Source organism: Triturus cristatus, chromosome 4_1, assembly GCF_964204655.1.
Source record: "Triturus cristatus chromosome 4_1, aTriCri1.1, whole genome shotgun sequence".
Classification (NCBI taxonomy): Eukaryota; Metazoa; Chordata; class Amphibia; order Caudata; family Salamandridae; genus Triturus; species Triturus cristatus.
In genome coordinates, this window is record NC_140585.1 from 1,016,776,882 (window position 1) to 1,016,797,300 (window position 20,419).

Sequence of the window (20,419 nt, forward strand, 5' to 3'; positions counted from 1 at the left end):
AGAGGTTTGCCTTCATCTCGAGCTGGTTGATAACTGCATGGGGTAAAATGTAAATCCAGTATTTGTAAAGCCCGAACAGCTACCCGAAGGCATCCGGGCGCTGGGGGCCATTAGGAAGATTAAGCAAGCTATTGCCCAGAGTCACATGGTGCTGGGCTGACCTGCCACCGGTGTCGGGGATCGAACCGTGAGCCCCAGATTCCAGCATCAGTCGAACTGGCCGCGGCGCCACACCTGAGTTTACCTTCAGCAGCCAATCGTCTATGTAGGGGATGAGGGGTACCCCTGACCTCTCAAATGCGTGCTCTGACCACTGCTGTCACTTTCATGAACACCCGTGGGGCACTGGTGAGGCCAAAAGGGAACACTGCGAGTTGAAAATGCTCCTGGCCGACTGTGAACAGCAGTTAGAGCCTGTGGGCCTGCAGGTCCAATGCCACCATCCAGTACCTGTGAACTAGAGCAGACTTGGCCCTGGGCTAGTGTAGAATCTTGAATGTATCCTTCCGCAGGAAGGTGGATATCTAAAATAGAGCGAAGACCTATGTCCTTCTTCAGCATCAGGAAGTAGCAGTAGTAACACCAAGCCCCAACGTCGGAGACCGAAATCCACGCTATGGTCCATTTAGCCAAAACGGCCTGCACTTCTTGCTGCAAAATAGGCAGATGGTCCTCTGTCAGCTGCCCTGATGGTGGTGGAAGGTGCAGCAGGATAGAAAGAAATGGAAAGGCGTAGGCCTGATGTCCAATTTGCAGGACGCATTTGTCTGAAGTGATGGTCTGTCACCCTTTGACGAAATAGCAGATCCTGCCTCCGACAGGTTGGGTGTGTGCTGGCAAGGACACACTAAAGTGGTTTTGCGGTTGTGGAAGCTTGAGACGTGGAAGAACTGAGCTGAATGTTGTGTCAGCTGTCCTGAAGGGGTTGAAAGGCTTGATATGCTGGTGAAGGGATCACAGTGCCAAGCTGGTGGGGGATCACAGTGCCACACTGGTGCCTATTGCTTGACCTAACAAGTCGGTGGTGTCCAATCCAGAATGTTTGATACATTTTGCTGCATCACAACCATCCTGAATGGCTTGAGAAAGGGATACCTGAAGGTCATTCAGAACAGCCAGTAAAACTTGTGCCAACATATCCCATAGGGCACAGGAGTAGCAGCCTAGAAAACAGCTGACATTATGCTTTTACTATGGTGTGCCATAATGAATAATGGCGGCATTTGTGATTGCAAGACTTGAAGGCTTGAAACCGTCACTTAATGTATCCTCTAGGCACAAAAATAGCTGGTCTACATAGGAACAAACTATAAAGGAGTCCTGGCCTGATGTTAGAGGAATGACTTACCATCTGTTTATCTTTCGGTAGTAGCCTACATGTGCTTTGCATAGCTGACAACACAGGGAACATTATAAATCTTACTTTTCATGAATATTTTTTGTCTAGATATTTTAACCTTGTAAATGGTTTAGCTACTGTGTTGATAGTTATTTGGGTAATAGTTTTATTATTTGTATGGAATATATAGCCTGGATTCAAAACAATACACATATATTGACAAAAGCAGGGGAGTTTACCTTGACAGTTTGAAATATGTTTAAAGCAAAAATATGTCTAACAGGAACAAGCTGAAGGCTGTAACAGGTCAGTGCTCCAGAGGTTCAGAAATAAACTGAAAAGTGATTTTACAGTGAAATCAGAAAAAGTAACAAATGCGCAACCGTGTGTGTCTCAAAAGAAGTTGTGCCTTTGATAGATAGATATATGTGGGTCCTCTTAGTCTTTTTTTTTTTATACCACAAGTGGCAAGATTCCCCATATAAGCAAAATCAGAAATCAAATCCGATTCCTATTCAGGCTTCCTTTGGACTGGTTCCAGTGACTTCTGTCATAAGTTAAAGTGTTTTGCTCCAATTAAAACACAACCTAGTTCTCAAAGTGTTTTAGTGAACCAATTAGATCAACTAGTCCACCGATGCTCCTTGTTACAGGAATACCATAGATTCTAGGCACCTTTCAGCTGTCCACAGCAGACTAACGCTCTTTATTTTTTTGTGTTGAAATTTTGTATTGAATTTTACAATGAGAATACATCAGATAAATTAAAATAAGACAAGAAATCGTAAATGAATAAGGAATTACAAGCAATATAATAGTAACAAATATACAACATTGAGTATTTAAATAAAGCATATAAAAGACTCAAATAAATGAATGCAATACAAGTAAAGGAGGGAGTAATTGTAAGAACAAATAAATAAACATAAACAGATAAATATTAAAAGGGAAAACACAATAGACCAATAAAGGAAAGGAAATTATTTAGGAAATAAGAATTAATAGATATATAAACTAAATAAGTATTATCTCGGGAAAAAGCGTATATTTGCCAAAACAGAACAAAGGATATTAAGGGAAAGGAAAGATATAAGGGAGCATAGAATAAAGTATAAAAGACAAAATAGAAGCATGAGCCAGGGTATGAAGAAAAAGAAAAGGAAGAGAAATAGAAAATAGAGAGAAATGAAAAAGGCAAAATAAATTATCAAACATAATAAACAAGAATGGAAAAGTGAATTAGCCAGCTTAGACGGGAGAACTGAGAGGAATAGGAGTGACAGAGGAGTCACTAGTTTTGGTTTGCAGGAATGGTGACCATGTCTGGAGGAATATACCGGCTTGGTCTTGAGGATTATAAATTATTCTTTCATGAGAAGATGTTTGTATCATAGCAACCAGCCATTCCTCTTGTGAAGGTGGTGAGGAGGATTTCCATTGACGTAAAATACATATTTTAGCTGTGGCTAGAGCAGTGTGGAAAAGACGATGTTGTGGTTTGGAAAGCTTCGGGAAGTGACGCAAGTCATGTAAAATAATATTGGTTGGTGTAAGTGGTAAATTAAAAGGCATTATTGAGCTCAATTTAACACCGATATAGTTCCAGAAGGGTTGAATACTTGGACATTCACAAATAATGTGGGCAATATGACAACCAGGATTGGAGCATCTCCAGCAATTAGTGTGAGGAATCAGATTAGCTTTGTGTAATTTGACTGGCGACCAGTGCCAATCATGTAGTATTTTAAATAAACAGAATTTGAGCCTAGCTTCACGGGTCCCTTTATGAAGATTCTCCAAGACCTGATCCCACTCACTGTCTGTATAAGAGGTTGATAAAAGGACTTGCAATATTTGTTTGTAATATCCATGGAGGTGACCCTAAATGGGTCTTCAAACACTGTTGGAGCTGAAGGTATTTGGAAGAATGTTGTTTAGGAAGATTAAATTCCTCACTGAGCTGAGAAAATGGTTTGAAGTCTCCATCATGTAGAAGTTGATCCGGATACTGAATACCTGCAGCTTACCATTCAGGCCAAGATAACAAACGACCATTAATACGGATAGCTGAGTTATTCCACAAATGAGCCTTACTATGAATGCGCGGATTGGAACCTAATAAACGATGACCACGTTGCAAGGATTTATGCATAGCTGATAAAATTGGATTTTTTGAGTCAAAACGACTAGAACCGCTACTGTATAAGAGGGAAAGATCTAAATTTGAGGACAGAAGATAACGTTCTATATGAACCCATTGCGGTACATCCTTGATTCCAGGTAACAAATAAGAGAGTTGGGAGAAATGTAACGTTAGAGAATAGTGCTCAATAGATGGAAGGCCAATCCCCCCATATAATTGATGAGCCTTCAGCTTTGCTATAGCAAGACGTGGTTTAGCTAAATTCCAAATAAAAGTTTTAATCTTGGAGTCTATAGATCGAAGTAGGGATAAAGGAATCTGAAGACGGAGCATACCTAAAACATAAAGAAATCTCGGAAGGGTGACCATTTTAATAACTTGGACTCTACCCCATAGAGAGAGTCCCAGGGATTTCTATTTATCGAAGTCACGTTGCATTTGAGAAATTAGAGGGGTTAAATTATCTACAACCATGTCTTCTAAACCTTTATTGACTAGAATGCCTAAATACTTAAGACGTGAGGATTGCCAATGAAATGGGAATCCATGTATAGCTGCTTTTGTGGTTCCATTAGAAATGGGCAACGCTTCACTCTTATCCCAATTGATCTTGTAGCCTGTAAAAGAGGAGAAATCATTAATGATTTGGAGAAGAGAGGGAAGAGATCGGGGAAGTCGTGTAAGAGTAAGCAAAATATCATCGGCATAGAGGTATATTTTAGAGTCTCCGATTGGGAGGAGGACACCTGTAATCTCATCAGATTGGCGGATGGTAGCAGCCAAAGGTTCCATAGCCAGAAGGAAGAGAAGTCGGGAGAGCGGGCAACCTTGGCGCGTTCCTCTCCTAATCATAAACGTATCAGATAAAAACCCGCCACAGTTCACCTGAGCAGAAGGATTGTCATACAACAAGCGTATTTTATCAATGAATTTTTTACCCAATCCAAATTTTTCCATCATCGTGAAAAGGTAGTCCCATTCAATGCGATCAAACGCTTTTTCTGCGTCAAGTGAGAGTGCTAATGCATCTTCTGGAAGATGTGGGGCCCACCATAGTGCATGGGCCAAGGTGCGGATATGGTCCCGAGAGGAACGTCCCGGAACAAAAACAACTTGAGTACGGTGTATCAAAGAAGGTAAAACTTTACGAAGACGAGATGCAAGGATGCTAGCTAAAATTTTGATATCGGAGTTTAATAAGGAAATGGGACGATAACTACTGCACAATAAGGGATCTTTACCGGGTTTGGGTAAAACAGCGATAATGGCTTTGTTGGACAGAGGACCTAACGAAGAGACATTATCCGCCTCCTGGAATGCAGCATGCAGAGTGTCAATAACCTTGTGACCACCCCATCGATAAAATTTGTCAGGAAATCCATCCTCACCGGGAGCCCTTGTGATAGGGTAGGGAAGATATAGCTCGAGAAATTTAATCTCTAGTGATTTCATCTTCAAGAAGGGCTCTACCATCATCAGATAGAGACGGAAGATCTCCCTTTGCAAGAAATACTGACATTTTATCCAAATCTATATGATTATCCAGAGTACAAAGAGATTGGTAAAAAGACGCAAACTCATTAACAATCTCTTGAGGTTTTGTACACAAATCTCCTTGCGTTGTTCGAATGGCCGGAATAGCCATAGCTGCCTCTCTCTGACGTAATTGTGCAGCTAATAATCGTCCCGCCTTTTCACCTTGTTCATAGTGACGACCTTTCATTTTCTGCAGAGCATACTCTGCTTTGGACGTAAAAAGGCTGTTTAGAGCGATGCGAGCTTGTTCGAGCAATTTACGATTTTGTAGCATTGGAGAAGATGCGTACAAACGAGAGTAAGATTGTATATCTGGTTCCAATTCAACTTGCGGTCTGGCATTTGTTTGTTTGCAATTGCTGCATCACGCATTAATTGACCCCTAAGAGTGGCTTTAGCTGCAGCCCAAATAGTCCTGTTGGATGCTACAGAGCATTGATTAGTGGAAAGATATTCTTGGAAGTGTGACTGTAATTGGGATTTTCCATTTGGAGTTCTGTGATGTTGGATGCTCATATGCCACGGTTTCCGTCCTGGTCTATGAAGTCCCAATTCAAGGGAAAGGAGGACAGGAGAATGATCAGACAAAGCTGCTTCCAGAATGCAGGAATCTGTAACCAATTGGACTACCTTCTGTGATATCAAAAAATAATCTAAACGAGAGAATGTACCATGAGCGGAAGAAAAGAAAGTGTATTCCTTATCTGTTGGATGACTAAGACGCCAATGATCAACCAATCCATTATCCAAGATTATGTCACCTAGCAAAGCCCTATCTGAAGCATTGCCCTTGTCTAATGGTCCTGTTTTGTCTAAGATAGAATCCTGCGTCACATTCCAATCTCCGCCAATCAGATATTGCGACGCATTAATTTCTGTTAGTAGACGGGACAATTGAAGAAAGAATGATTTTTTTGGTACCTGTAGGGGCATACACAGATCCTACGCAAATGTGCGAATCTCCAACCCGTAACTTAGAAAAGATATAGCGTCCATTTGTATCTGACCATGTTTTCGAAACAGTAACCGGAAGTGATTTGCGAAGAAGGATTGCAACTCCACATTTGCGGGAAGGAGCAATTTCATTGGATTCATCTTTTTGAATACTACTATGTATGACCTTTCCCACCCAGTCTCTACATACTTTTTCAGACTCCAATAATTCTAATTGGGTTTCTTGTAATAAAGCGACATCCACATGTTTGGATTGGAGATAGGAAAGTACTTTCTTCTGCTTAATGTAATGAGTAAGACCATGCATGTTAGAGCAGTACAAGTATTAGCTGAAAAAAGATTTGTTGTTGGCTAGGAAAAAAAGAAAGAAAAAAAAATCAAAGGAAAGGAAGAGAAAAGAATAAAGAAGGTACCCTGGCTCAGAAAAAAGACATCAATATGTAATTGAAAAGAAATGAGCAGAGGTAAAGAAAAGTGATGCAGACCGGTAACACAATATAAAACAAGACTGTAAGATGATTATTAGGAAGTACAATAAAGAGGAGGGGGAAGGGGTAAAGGTAAAATCAGAAGAAAATGATAGAAGAACGTACAAATAGAAAGAAAGAAATTTGGGGACCTGAACTGTTAACTGCGGGTCTGGGCGCACTAGAGCACCGCCGCGGGAAAGGACCCTCCCGGAAGAGAAAGGGAGTTGAGGAGAGTGAATATTAACATATAATAGAGTTCATGATAGCAGTTTGATAAAGAGTGAGGAATAAGATAAGGGAAAGCAAGTAAGAAATAAAGGTAGGTCCTAAAAGCTATAGTACATTCCATTGTAGAGGATGGAAGACTAACGATTAAGTTACTTATGATTACCTTAAAGAATATACATTATACTTATAAATAAGCAGAAAATAGCAGTAAAGCACAATGTAAATGACATAAAATGGAGAATAAAATATTAGAACAATAATCTAATAACTAAGTGTCAGAATAATTAAATGAAAGCATGAGTTATGATAACATGTTATAAGTTGTAATATTGATAGTGAATAGCAAATTGGAAGTAACCACTATAATGGAGAGAAACATTCTAAAGATAAAATTGAAAATATAGAAAATAAAGCATATATCTAGCTATAATGCATCTAACATTGTGCGGATATCATAGTATATAAGAACAACTTAATTAATCTTAGTGCTGATAACGATAAGAAGGGGTTAAAAGATAAATATGAAATCTGCAATTACCTACGGCTAAAACATAGGAAGAACAACTTATATGACAAAAAGTTATTCAGTCCGCATCTGAAGGAGATTTAAGAGGAGATCTAGACTTATCTCTATGCGGATTTTGTGTAAAAGTAGCAGTAGAAACAGAATGAAGGGCTAAATTTTTATCTTCTTGAAGGCGATGGAGTCTTTCAAAGTCTCTACCACTATCTCTTGGGCTACTAAGACTTCGCCGCCTGTGATCTGGTAGTGGAAGAAAGAAGTAGAAGGTGATTTAGAATGATCCTTTGTTGAAGGTTGAACTTGGACTTCCATATCTTGAAGTTTGATAGAATCTAAAAATTCCTTTAGATGTGTTGGATCATAAAAATCTTTGGAATCACCATTTCTGGTGATGCGAAAACGCGCAGGTTCAAACAAGCCATATTTGATGTCTAATTGGCGCTATTGAGGTCTCATGGAGAGAAAAGCTTTCCTTCGCTCATTTGTTTCCTTAGAAAAATCAGCTGCCATATGAATTATATGACCATTGAAAGAGAAGGAGCCTTGTGAGCGAGCTGCAGCCAGTAATTGTCGTGTTTGTTCATGGCGGAGGAAACAGGCAATAATCGGTCTTGGACGTGCTGCAGGATTTTTACGTGGAGGACCAATTCTGTGAGCTCTTTGTATTTCCAAAGGTGGAACATAAGAAATACCAGTTAAGTTTGGAAGGATGCTACAAAGGAATGCTTTTGTGTTTTGGCCTTCAATATGTTCCGGAAAACCAAAAAAACTGATGTTATCTCTTCGACTACGATCTTCCAAATCTATGATTTTGCTATGAAGAAAGAGAAGATCTTGATCTTTGTTGGAAAGTGAATCAAGACTGTTCTCCACTGCAAGAATTCTAGAATCGAGACCCTCAACTTTGGCATAAAAACCTGCCATATCTGTTCGAATTGACTTGGTTTCTTCAGCCAAGGATGTGATTGTAATGTCCAAACCTTCCAGTCGACGACTAACCCCAGAAATTTCCTGGAGAATACGTTGCATAGTTTCCGTAGATGCATGCCCAGTGGCAGGAGGTGAGCTTGGAGGTAAGTTGGATGATGAAGATGCTTGCCTTTTGTTGACATATTATTGGGTTGTTTAAGAGCCTCTGCAAATAATTGTTTAGAATGTTTGTTGCCGTGCTTAGTAGTAGACATTTGTAAAGGACTTTTAAAAGAACCTCTGAAGAAGCATGAGGAGGCCGTACTTTGGTGTAGGATATGAGTATGTAGGTACGCTGAAGATAATGAAATAAAGTTGTTAAGAGCAAGACTGCTGTCAATGTGGTGAAATAGACATGCAAGGTATTGGACTGCTGATAGCATAAAACGTATTATTAGTACATTACGATACCAAAGACAATATAATAAGTGGAGAATATATTCATAAAAACAGTGCAACTAAGAGCGTATTAGGCAGTGCATGCAAGAAATAACAACAATCCGTTTTTCTCTGATAAAAGTCTACATTCATCTTTCATACATTAATATGTAATACGGATAGCGTGTAAAAAATTAATTGCTGCTTTGTCAAAAAAAGGAAGCCTTAATAATTCACGAATATGCTGTTCCAGTATCAAATATTGGCACAATAATGTTTATGTAAGAAAATTAATGAGGAGCAGTTCTGTCAGGAGAAAAAGAAGGAGACCTCCTATATGTTATATAACCAACAACGAAAGTTTTAATGAAGTGCAGTGTCAATTATTTGAGGGGATGCAGCCTGTAAGCAAACAGGGAGCACAAGCCTCTGCAACGTTGAGGAGCGCAAAGGTGCAACCACATCAAGGACGAAGAAGCGCCATACAACCAGGGCAAATCCCCATATATAATGGTGAACATTGTGAAGTATACAGTCTCAATTGCAGGTTAATTAAGGAGGCATGGCTTCAAATCACCAAGGAAGCACTGACAATATTATACAAAATAAAGTAAAGAGGCAGCAGCGCTGGCACGGTAATATGAAGAAAGACGGCCCTGTCAGGGAGAAGGGCGCCGTCTCAGGAATACCATGCAGCTCAGAAAAGCCTCACCTCCACTCTCATCAATGGCCTGGAAGCGGTGCCGTTGTATCAGGCAAACGGAGAGCCGCGTCCCAGACAAATGCAGCTCTCCCGTCATTGGAGAAGGCGCGGCCTCACAAAGAAGAAAAGGTGCGGCCTGAGGAGGCGCACCAGACGAGACGCGCTTGTGGAGGCAGGGCCACGAGGAAGTCTCGTCAGCGCTCAGCACAGGACCGCCTGCACCGACCGACGCCAGGAAACTCGCTCCGACTGACTCCCATATTCTCCGACCACAGCGGAACAGGAGAAAAGAGCTCCAAATGCAGTGGATGGTAAGTTATAGCCGTTGGGGCCTGTCCCGCGACGGAGCTCACTCCTCAGGCGGCCATCTTCCTGCGTAGCCAGACCACGCCCCCGACTAACGCTCTTTAGTCATGTCTCCAAAGTCCTACCACCAGCACCTTCTGACTTGTTAACATCTCTCTCTGGCAAGACTCAGGCTCACATGATTCAGGATCCCCTGCAGGTAAACAACTGCCACACCAGACCAGAATCCAGCGTGACTGGATGGTTAATCAGGGCCTTGTCACCCATAGTTCTTGGAGCAAACAAATTCTTATGTTGAAGATTTAAGTCAGCGAACGAATTCTCCAGTTTTCCTATAACAGACAGAGTTTTCAGTTCCAAGCTTGTAAAAAGATAAACCGAGCTTTAAAAATTTTCTCAAAGTGTAAAAAAAAAAAAAGTACATCATGTTAGGTCACGTTGTATCAAACCTCATGTTCACAACAATAAGAAGTATGCAAGGTTCTGAGAAACTCTACTTGCTCCATCTATAATCTCAAATAGAGCTCTTAGCCGAATCCAGAATGTTCAAAATGTATTGTTATGCCAGAGCTCCTGTAAGGGACGCGTGTGTTCGACTAGGTAAGTACCACAAGAAGAGCAAAGGCATCCATCACTCTTTTGTGAGAAGGCGGCTCAGGAGCCTCCACTTGCTGCAGGGTTATTGACTGAATTTTAATCTAATTGGAGAACTTCATTCAGAGAACGTCATGTGTGACCGGAACAGGTTCTTCCCAAAGAAACAGTATCTTGGAATTTTCATTGAAAAACTTTACTTGAGGCTTACTTTACCAAAGTGTGGGAAAAGGGACTGAAAGAAGGAATTCCAGTACCTGTTGTGTGAAGCAAGTTCCTGCTCTAGTGGGTGTGGCACATATATTACCAGATGACATTCTCGTTCCTCCACTGGTAGAATTTGTTTGGATTATGTCACGTACATTGAGTGTGAACAGAATTATTACAGGATAAGCAACCAGTGGACACTGTTTATAATTCAGTCATTGCCAAGTTCAAAATTGCAGACTAGTTAAGCAGTAATAAAAAAGCAAGTCAATGTTTCTATTAAGTTAAACGCTTAAATCCAGCTCACCTTTTTCCTCAGTGCGCTCGCATACATTTCACTGTTAGCAAAATAGAGCGAGGTGTTTGCTTGGAAGATTTTTATTCCAGGATATTCCTTGACCTACAAGAAAACATTAGAATTGCTAACAGTCAATTATTTTTATCGTCAATTAAAGGTAACTTTAAATCGGCTTGGTTTGTAAATTGACTGTTCGCATGATCTCCACTCACATATCTTACAGGTAAGGCTGTGTATAGCATATATCGTCTTACATTATAGCTGAGACAACATATCTTAAATATACAGCCATCATAGAGTTGTACATTTTTAATAGAGAATAAAAAGGTAAAATTCAGACTTTATATTCTACAGAACCGAAAAAGAGGAGTGCTTTCAGTGATAAGAACAATGTTCGAGGTACAGAGAAATGATGAACAACTTGACCAGTACTATGGAGCAGAATGGGAAATCATTCAGAGGGGTCTGCTTCTAACAACCTCGGGTTCAAATAATTTATGAATGTTTGAAAGGTTATTTGATCAGCCTCTGGCACCCTTGATGGTGGTTTAAATCCACCCATAGGGCTCAGATGATATTAGAAGAACAGCCTGGCCCTGTGCTTCCTTTCATGGCAATGGGATTTCTAGGTATGCCATTCATGTGCCATGGAGAAGGTAAGCTGCTCAAAAGCAAAAGCTTTTATGTGGTTGAAAAAGAGCGTGCACACCTATTTTCTAATCGACATTATATTCATGCAGCTGGACCACGTCACACAAAAATAACGAAATTACATTTAATGCATGATAGTCCAAACCACCAGTTAGGCTTTATATACTACTATTCCACATGACATTTGACATACTAAATAATCCTAGTGCGCGTGCACCGATAGACATTGACAGTCAACTATATGAAAGCATACACACTCAATGCTTACCTCTTCATAATTGTTCAAGTCACAATAGATGTCTGTATTTGGAATCTGGCCAAGGATTCTGTACTGCGGACTATAAAAAAATAAAACAGTGTTGGGTAGTACGCGTGGATATGGTGACACTTGTTAAAAGTGTGCCTGGGCAGGACCTTTGCTGTGTGAAGGAGAAAGCACACATAACAAGAAAACACTTGGGTGTTTAGAAGACATCATTTAGAATGAAAAAATTCTAATCAAGGGACCGGGGAAAAGTGTTCTACCATTTTAACCCCAAGTAAATCATATTCCACCGTGAATGACACTTTGTAAACAAGCAAGGACGAGCAAATAGTAATAGATCCATGTATTGAAAAGCTCAACATGTCCTTGCTTGATCCTCGAGAAGCTTGGGCTGTTTTAAAGAGAACCAGAACATAATATACAAAGCTAAAATATGGAAACTCCATAGTTAGAACAATATGTAACACCTTGTTATAGCCTGGATATGAGAATGGAAAGTATCAAAACATGTTTTATTCATAAATAGTTGAAATAAACGAGTATTATTTCCTTTTAGACCTGGAGATGGGCAGGAAGAGAGTTCTAGCAGGTAGCTGGAGCCGCTGTTAAATAATAACTTTGTTTGGATGTTTTGAGCCCCCGCAATCCTCTTCAAAATCAGAGTGCTTTGATCAAATAGGTGGGTTGTTATTAAGTGTTGTTTAATGTGCCAAAATAGGTTTTAAATTAGATTTTGACTAAAAATGAAAGTCAATGAAGTTCACGTTCCTTTTCGTAGGCAAGTGCAAAATACTTTAAGTAGGACGAGTGCATGTAACAGGGCACCAACCAGAACAGCTCTGCCAAAATCAAACTGAGTAATAACATAGACCTGGGTCACTGTTCTTGGATGGTGCATGTAGAAGATGCTGTATCTTTTTGAGAGAGTATCCTTCTGGTGGATACTGTATCTAATGGCAGTTTCCACACCTTTAGAATGTCCCCAGGCACCAGACTACAACAAAAATATTTTTCAGCAATGCTCCCATGTGCCGGTGGGTGGCTTGTGTGACTCCACAGTGACATCTGTAGCACCCCAGAAGTGATAGAGTGGAACCGCAAATAAGCGCCACCCCAGAATGCTGACATTAGTTTCTTGAATCTTTCTCCTTCCACACCCTCAAACATGGAATGTAGAACAAATTATCTGAAATATTGTGCTGGTCTTCTAACTTGGGAACTTTTTAGATGTGAAGGAGACCACCCCACAGAATGTGAAGGTGGGAGGTCAGTGAGGAGTGTGCAGTGAGACAGATCTGATGGATACAAAGATGAAGGGTCTAGGGAGTGGACTTGGATAAAAAAAGTCACCTTTCCATCCAACCAGACTGTCAAGGCAGTAGTATTTTGTGAATGTATGCATCAATGCATTCTGGTGATGTCCAGAAAAGGTAGCCCTCCTGAAAAAAAGCCATTGTAGTGGCCTTGGCCCTGGTGGAATGAGCTTGCAGGCCTTCAGATGGCTGCTTCTTCTCCAATGTATAGCACATTTTGAGGCAGAGGACTACACACATTGACAGAATCCTCTTTTGCACCGCCTTTCCTCTCTTTGTCCCACAAAACCCCACAAAGAGCTGCTCATCCACAGAGTGGTCCTTTGTGCGGATGATGTAACAACTCAGCGTTTTCCTAGGGTCAAGGGGATGGAGTGAGTCTTTCTTCAGCTTTCAATGGGTTAGATGTGGCAATAATAGGCTGGCAAAGTGATGGCCAACATGGAAGGGAGTCACAACCTTTGATGGGAAGGCCACCTGGACCCTCAGCACTAATTTGCCAGGCAAGATAGTGATGTAGTAAAGTTGCACCAATTAACTCATCCAGCTCTGACATAATTGCAATGAGGGAGATGGTTTAAAGTGTAAAAACGTAAGAAAAAGCCATGTCTAGACTCAAAGGGTGTGTACATGAGACATGTTCAGATCTCACTGGGGCATAATAAATGGTTTCGGGAGTGGGGAGGATACAAGTTAAACCGCATATAAAATGCATCACAACCGGTGAATAAAACAAAGAGGTTGCTCAGCTAAACACAGAAGGTAGACAGTGCTAACAGATAACTTTCACTGTACCCACTGCAGGGCCTTGCTGAGCTAACAAAACAACATTAGAGAGTTTGGCTTCAAAGGGGTTATGTGTTTCAGGCCCAACACCATGCAACAAATTTATCGCAGTGCCATCGAAGAATTCGGATAAGGGCATCTGGCTTCAAGGATGACATCATCCACCTCGGTTGGCAAGTCAAACATATTTATGTGATGTCGCATGCATGGAGTTGTAGGTTGTGGAGACTCGGATGCAAGCTCCTTCCCTGTTGCGGAGAGACAAGGTCCTCCCAAAGTGAAAACGTGAACAGAGGAGAAATGGTCAGGCTTAGGAGCACTGGGTACCACAATCCCCTGGCCCAGTAAGGGATGACAATAATAACTTGGTCCCTGTGTGGCTTGATCCTCCTCAAAATCTGAGCCAGAAGTAGCTATCAAAAAGCATGCAGGAGTCCTTTCTTCCATTCCAGCTCGAATATATTTTTCAACAAGTGCCTTGGAGAAAACTCCAGCACGCAGAATTGTTTACACTTCATATTCTTAGCACTGGTAAACAGATGTAGCCAGTGCGAACTACACAGCTGAAGATGTCTTGTGCCACCTTGGGATGAAGATGTCATTTGTGGTCTGCCAGATGACACCTGATAATTTTGACCACTTTGGTTTTCAAAGATCCTGCCCGGTGGTTGGTGACCAAGAAGATGTTCTGATGGTCTAGCTACCTAGAGAGCTGTAGTGCCTGTTCTGACACATGATTTAGGACCCCGCTGTGCCCTGCTTGCTGCAGCACCACATGGTGGTTGTGTTGTCCATGAGGACCAGCACAAGCCTCTCTTTGATGAATAGGCCACGTTACATTGCATGCATTTACAATGCATGCCATTACAACGTGGTCATTACAACGACTTGCTGTAGAGGGGTGCTGAATTTTGGAATAGTATAATTTACTATTCCAACTCCAGTCTGTGCAACACTAGATAAGGTGTTGGATTTTAAATCCAACACATTTTGTCCCTTACAGCAAGTCGTTGTTCCGACTTGCGTTGTAATGGTATGCGATGTAACAACACGGTCATTGTGATGACCACGTACTAATGGCATGCGTTGTATCACATGCGTGGTAAACAATGTTTACTCTCCTTGATGGATGACAGCAAGGCAGTTAGGGCCAAAAGGAGTGCGTGAGCCTCTAGGGGATTAATATGGAGTTGGCTCTTTGCCAGAGACCAGAGGCCTATAATCTCCACTTCTTCTAGGTGGTCACCCAGCCCCACCCACATCTAGCAGTAATGCCTCTGTCACTACTGTGAGACCTGGCTGGGGCGGCAAGAGTGCCATGCCTTACATAAGGTTGGCATCAGTCACCCAAGACAGCAGAACCAGTGTAGTCTCCCTTGCGATCTGAATGGAGTCTGAGATGCATCCCTGATGCTGGACCCAATGGGATATGAGGTTCCTCTGCAGGCCCCAAATGTGCCAACTGGTATGCAGGATGAAGAGGATGCACAAGGTGAGGAGATCAAGAAGCCTCGAAACCCAGGAGTGAACCCAAAACATTGGGATGATAGCCTGACTGGCTCAGGCATGTTACAGCATAAAACGCTACTGTGTCCAGATTAGTCCCTATGGAGGGAATTCTTTGGGTAGGCCTCAACTGGGACTTTGATTCATTGATGGAAAAACCGAAGGAGCTCAAGAGCCTGCACACCTTCAGCAGACAGTTATCAAGATATAGCAAAACAAGTACTCCCAAAGATGGGCAGCGACCTCTACCATCACTATTATGAGCACCTGTAGGGCTACAAACTCACCCGAATTCCTAAAATGAGTAGAACACCATCAACAACTTATTTATATTGTAACTAAAATCTGTTAGAACCCTTCATACGCTTTCCTTTTACTGACTCTCAAAAACAGGGTTTCACTACAATGCATTTCAGTACGGACCATGATCTGTGTCCTACAACAGCTGCCATAAAATGCTGTCCATATTGTGGCCAGCAAGTGTGTGGGGAGGGGATCGCTATGGGACCACCTCACATGTCCCTGGGAGTCATGGTGTGCTCAATCTGACCTCTTCTATATATTTGTTTAATTTATTTTCACAGGACGCATGTACCATATCCTTGAGTCCTGTAATGGCTGCCACAATATATTGTCCAGGGTGTAGCCAGCCAATCAGACTTGATTATTTAAAGGGCCAATCATGGCATATCTGGACAGCAGCAGTCCAGATAACCCCATCTTTTAACCCCTTCATTCCCAACCCAAGCCCCTATTTAAAAGTTAATTTCTTTAAAATGGTTGAACAGATTTGCACCAAATCATAAAAAGCATGCTTTCTGAATAAAAGTCAAATGTTTGGGCAAATTTGGTGTATTTCTGTTCAGCCGTTTTTTGTAGCAGTGACAGACGTTTCCTATAGGGATTAACATAGTAAATCAACGTTTTGGGACCCACGTCATTTTTTTTATAGCTCCCGCTTTATGGATCCGCGCAAAACTTTACAGATAAAAGCTGAAGTTGATGAACTTTTTTTAGGAAAGTTTTGTGAAGATTCGTCAGACGGCACCAAAGTTGTTCGCGAAATCAAAAATGATTTTCCTATGGACATTACTATAACTACACAGATTCGACTGCCACTGTTGATATTCTCATTACAGTAAGGAATATGCTACTTACCAGTATGCATCTGTTCTTGGCATGTAGAGCTGCAGAGTTGTACACTTAGCATAGATCGCCATCTGGTGTTGGGCCCGGATGTTTGCAGTTTGTTTTTGTTCTTTGGACAGTCTTTGGAAGTCACAAGTTCGGTGACTCCTCCTTCGGTCCGTACTGCGCATGGGCTTCGGCTCCATCCTCAGATTGTTTTTCGCCAACAGGGAAATGATGGAGCGTAGTAATAACAGTGAGAAACCCATGTGTGTTGTATCTAAATAAGATGGACTGGAACGGATACAGGTAGCCGGGGAGGCGGGTGGGCGTGTACAACTCTGCAGCTCTACATGCCAAGAACAGATGCATACTGGTAAGTAGCATATTCCGTTCGAGGCATATGAGCTGCAGATTGTACACTTAGCATAGATTATATAGCAGTACCCAACCTCAGCGGCGACCACCCGTATCCGTTGCAGTGGTTTGAAAAAGTGTCTTTAGTACAGCCTGGCCCACACTAGCTTGTTGCTTGGAATGCACGTCTACACAGTAATGTTTTGTGAAGGTGTGCGGTGTTGACCATGTGGCTGCTTTGCAGATGTCATCTAAGGGTATGTTCCCTAGAAAAGCCATAGAAGCCCCTAACTTTCTAGTAGAGTGGGCTTTAGGTGGAACAGATAATGTTCTTTTTGCCTTTTGATAGCAAATTTGTATGCACTTTACAATCCACCTAGCTATCCCTGATTTAGAGATGGGGTTGCCTTTATGTGGTGGAGAGAAGGAAACAAACAATTGTTTAGTTTTCCTGAAAGGTTGCGTTCTCTGTATGTAGTACAGTAAAGCCCTCTTAACATCAAGTGTGTGTAAGGCCCTTTCCGCAACAGATTGAGGTTGCGAGAAAAAGACAGGTAATTCCACCGATTGATTGAGATGGAAGGGGGAAATGACCTTGGGCAGAAACTTTGGATTTGTACGAAGTATCACTTTGCTGTGATGTATTTGTAAGAAGGGTTCCTGTATAGTGAACGCTTGTATTTCACCAACCCTTCTAAGGGAAGTGATAGCTACGAGGAAAGCTGTTTTCCAGGTGAGGAACTGTAGCTCACATTTATGCATTGGCTCGAAGGGCGGACCCATTAGCCTTGTAAGAACTACATTTAGATTCCATACAGGGGAAGGTGGTGCCCTGGGAGGAATTACTCGTTTAAGGCCTTCCATAAAGGCTTTAATAGCGGGCACTCTGAACAGTGATAAATGCTGTCTGTTTTGTAGATAAGCAGCAATCACTGCTAGGTGTAGGCGTATGGATGAATATGCCAGGTTACACCTGTGAAGATGGAGCAGATAGCATATGATGTGCTGTATGGATGCATCTAAGGGGTTGATTGTATTGTTACGGCAGTAAACTACAAATCTCTTCCACTTTGCGGCATAGCATGCTCGAGTGGTAGGACGTCTGGCTTCCTTGATAATGTTCATGCAATCAGGGGGAAGGTTAAGGTACCCAAATTCTAAGATTTCAGGAGCCAGATCGCAAGGTTGAGCTGAGCTGGGTCCGGGTGCCTGATTTCTCCATGGTTCTGAGTTAGGAGGCATGGGGACAGGTGCAGTTTTTGATGTGGTACCACCGAGAGTTGTAGTAGTGTGGTGTACCACGGCTGCCTGGCCCATGTTGGAGCTACCAGAATGAGTGTGAGGGAGTGCTGCTGTAGCTTTCGTGTCACTAATGGAATTAGCGGGAGAGGTGGAAAGGCGTATGCAAATTTGCCTGACCAGTTCATCCATATCGCATTGCCTTTGGACAATGGGTGTGGGTATCTGGCGGCGAAGCTTGGGCATTTTTTGTTTTCGTGGGTGGCGAAGATGTCTATCTGAGGATGCCCCCACTTTTGGAAGAATGGGCGAAGGACCTGTGGATGCAGTTCCCATTCGTGTAGTTGTTGCGTTTGTCTGCTGAGCAGATCTGCCATGGTGTTTTGCACGCCTGGCACGTGCTGTGCCAGGAGAAAGATGTTTTGAGGAATTGCCCATCTCCATATGCTCTGGGCTAAGCGGGAGAGCTGGGGAGAGTGTGTCCCCCCCTGTTTTTGGATATAATACATTGCAGTCATATTGTCTGTGCGAATGAGGACTGCTTTGGCCGAAATCTGTTTTTGAAAAGATTTTAGGGCTAGAAAGATCGCCAAGAGATCCAGATGGTTGATGTGGAGCGACTTTTGCTGTGGCGTCCATAGACCTTGCATTGTGAGGTGTAAGAGGTGCGCTCCCCAGCCGGAGAGCGATGCATCCGCCGTTAGAATCACCTGAGGAACCGGGTCCAGGAACGGCCGCCCTTTGGAAAGGTTTGTGGTGTTCCACCATTGCAGAGAGTGATGGGTGCGGCCGTCCACCAACACCAGATCCGTCAGCTGTCCCTGGGCCTGGTTCCACTGTCATGCTAGGCACTCTTGGAGTGGACGCATGTGAAGTCTTGCATGGGGCACTATGAAAATGCAAGATGCCATCATCCCTATGAGCTTCATAAACACTCTTGCTGGAAGAGAGTGTTGAGGAAGGAACGTTTGGCGCAAGGCTTGTATGCTTGCGATTCTGGCTGAGTTTGGATAGGCAATACCTTTGGAGGTGTCTATAGTGGCCCCGAGATATTGCTTTGTGTGAGATGGTACAAGGTGGGACTTTTGGTAGTTCACCGTGAAGCCTAGTTGGTGAAGCAGCTGGATGGTGCTGTTTGTATGTTGCACACATTGGTCGTAGGACGCGGCTTTTATCAGCCAGTCGTCTAAGTAAGGGAAGACGTGAACATGTTGACGTCTGAGGTGTGCTGCTACTACCGCTAGGCATTTGGTAAACACCTGTGGTGCGGTGGTGACCCCGAAGGGGAGAACCGTGAATTGGTAATGCTGACCGTCCACCACAAACCTGAGGTACTTCCTGTGAGAAGGGTGTATTGGAATGTGAAAGTATGCGTCTTTCAGATCCAAGGTAGTGAGAAAGTCTCCCTGACAGAGGAGCGGGAGGACTTGTTGTAGGGTGACCATGTGGAAATGGTCTGAATGTATGTATGCATTTAGAGGCCGGAGGTCCAGAATGGGCCTCAGGGTCCCGTCTTTCTTTGGTATCAGGAAGTACAGAGAGTAGACCCCTAGATTTTGCTGATTGACGGGGACCTGCTCTATAGCGTGTTTTTGGAGGAGGGAGAGCACCTCCTGTTTGAGCAGTGTGGAATGTTCTTGAGACATTGGACGGTTCCTTGGTGGGATATTGGGTGGTGTAGATGTTTGCTCGAGACAGTACCCTGACCGAATAATTTGGGTCACCCATTTGTCTGATGTTATGGATTCCCATGCGTGGATAAAGTTTTGTAGTCTGCCCCCGACCGGAGTGGGATGGTCTGGGGTGAGCGGAGGGAAGTCATTGTGCGGGCGGGGTGGCAGAACGGGTGGTGTTAGTTTTGCCCCTGCCCTTATTGTTGTTGCCTCTGTAACCACCCCTTTGGTAGCCCTTTGAAAAGGTATTTTGAGGAGGGGACTTGTAGGAGGTAGAGGCGCTATCGGTGGAGTAGCCTCTGCCTGTGCTGCGAAAGGATGAGCGTCGAAAGGAGCGTTTAGGGGTCTGTGATTGTAATGCCCCCATAGACTTTGCTGTGTTTGTGTCCTTTTTCATTTTTTCTAATGCTTCGTCCACCTTTGGCCCGAAGAGATTTTGTTGGTCAAAGGGGTGATTTAGGATGGATGCCTGGACTTCGGGCTTGAACCCTGAGATCCTAAGCCAGGCATGACGACGAAGCAGGACACTAGTATTTATGGCTCTAGAAGCAGTGTCGGCTGCATCGAGGGCACATTTAATGGAGGTGTTAGTAATTAGCTTACCCTCCTGTATCAGGTCATGAGCTTTGCGTTTGTGTTTTTCTGGGAGGTGCTGTATAAGAGCCTCCAGCTCATCATAGTGTGCTCTGTCATAGCGCGCAAGCAGCGCTTGTGTATTTGCAATGCGCCAGATGTTCGCGGCTTGTGAGGCGGTGCGTTTGCCAGACGCGTCTTGACGTTTGGATTCCTTATCTGGCGGTGGAGCCTCTCCTGAGGACTGGGAGTTAGCTCGCTTTCTAGCTGTGGACACAAC

The 20,419-nt window shown here is 42.9% G+C and overlaps 1 protein-coding gene across 1 annotated transcript in view; it reads right to left on the reverse strand.

The window, feature by feature from the left end:
• Positions 1-20,419, reverse strand: part of SLC26A5 (solute carrier family 26 member 5) — a 321,585-nt gene that overhangs the window by 44,042 nt on the left and 257,124 nt on the right. Inside the window, exons 14-15 of the mRNA XM_085653953.1 lie at positions 11,568-11,637; positions 10,658-10,750 (exon numbers count right to left, since the gene is read on the reverse strand). Of these exons, the coding sequence (XP_085510079.1) occupies positions 10,658-10,750; positions 11,568-11,637 (163 nt within the window). The remainder of the gene's footprint in view (positions 1-10,657; positions 10,751-11,567; positions 11,638-20,419) is intronic.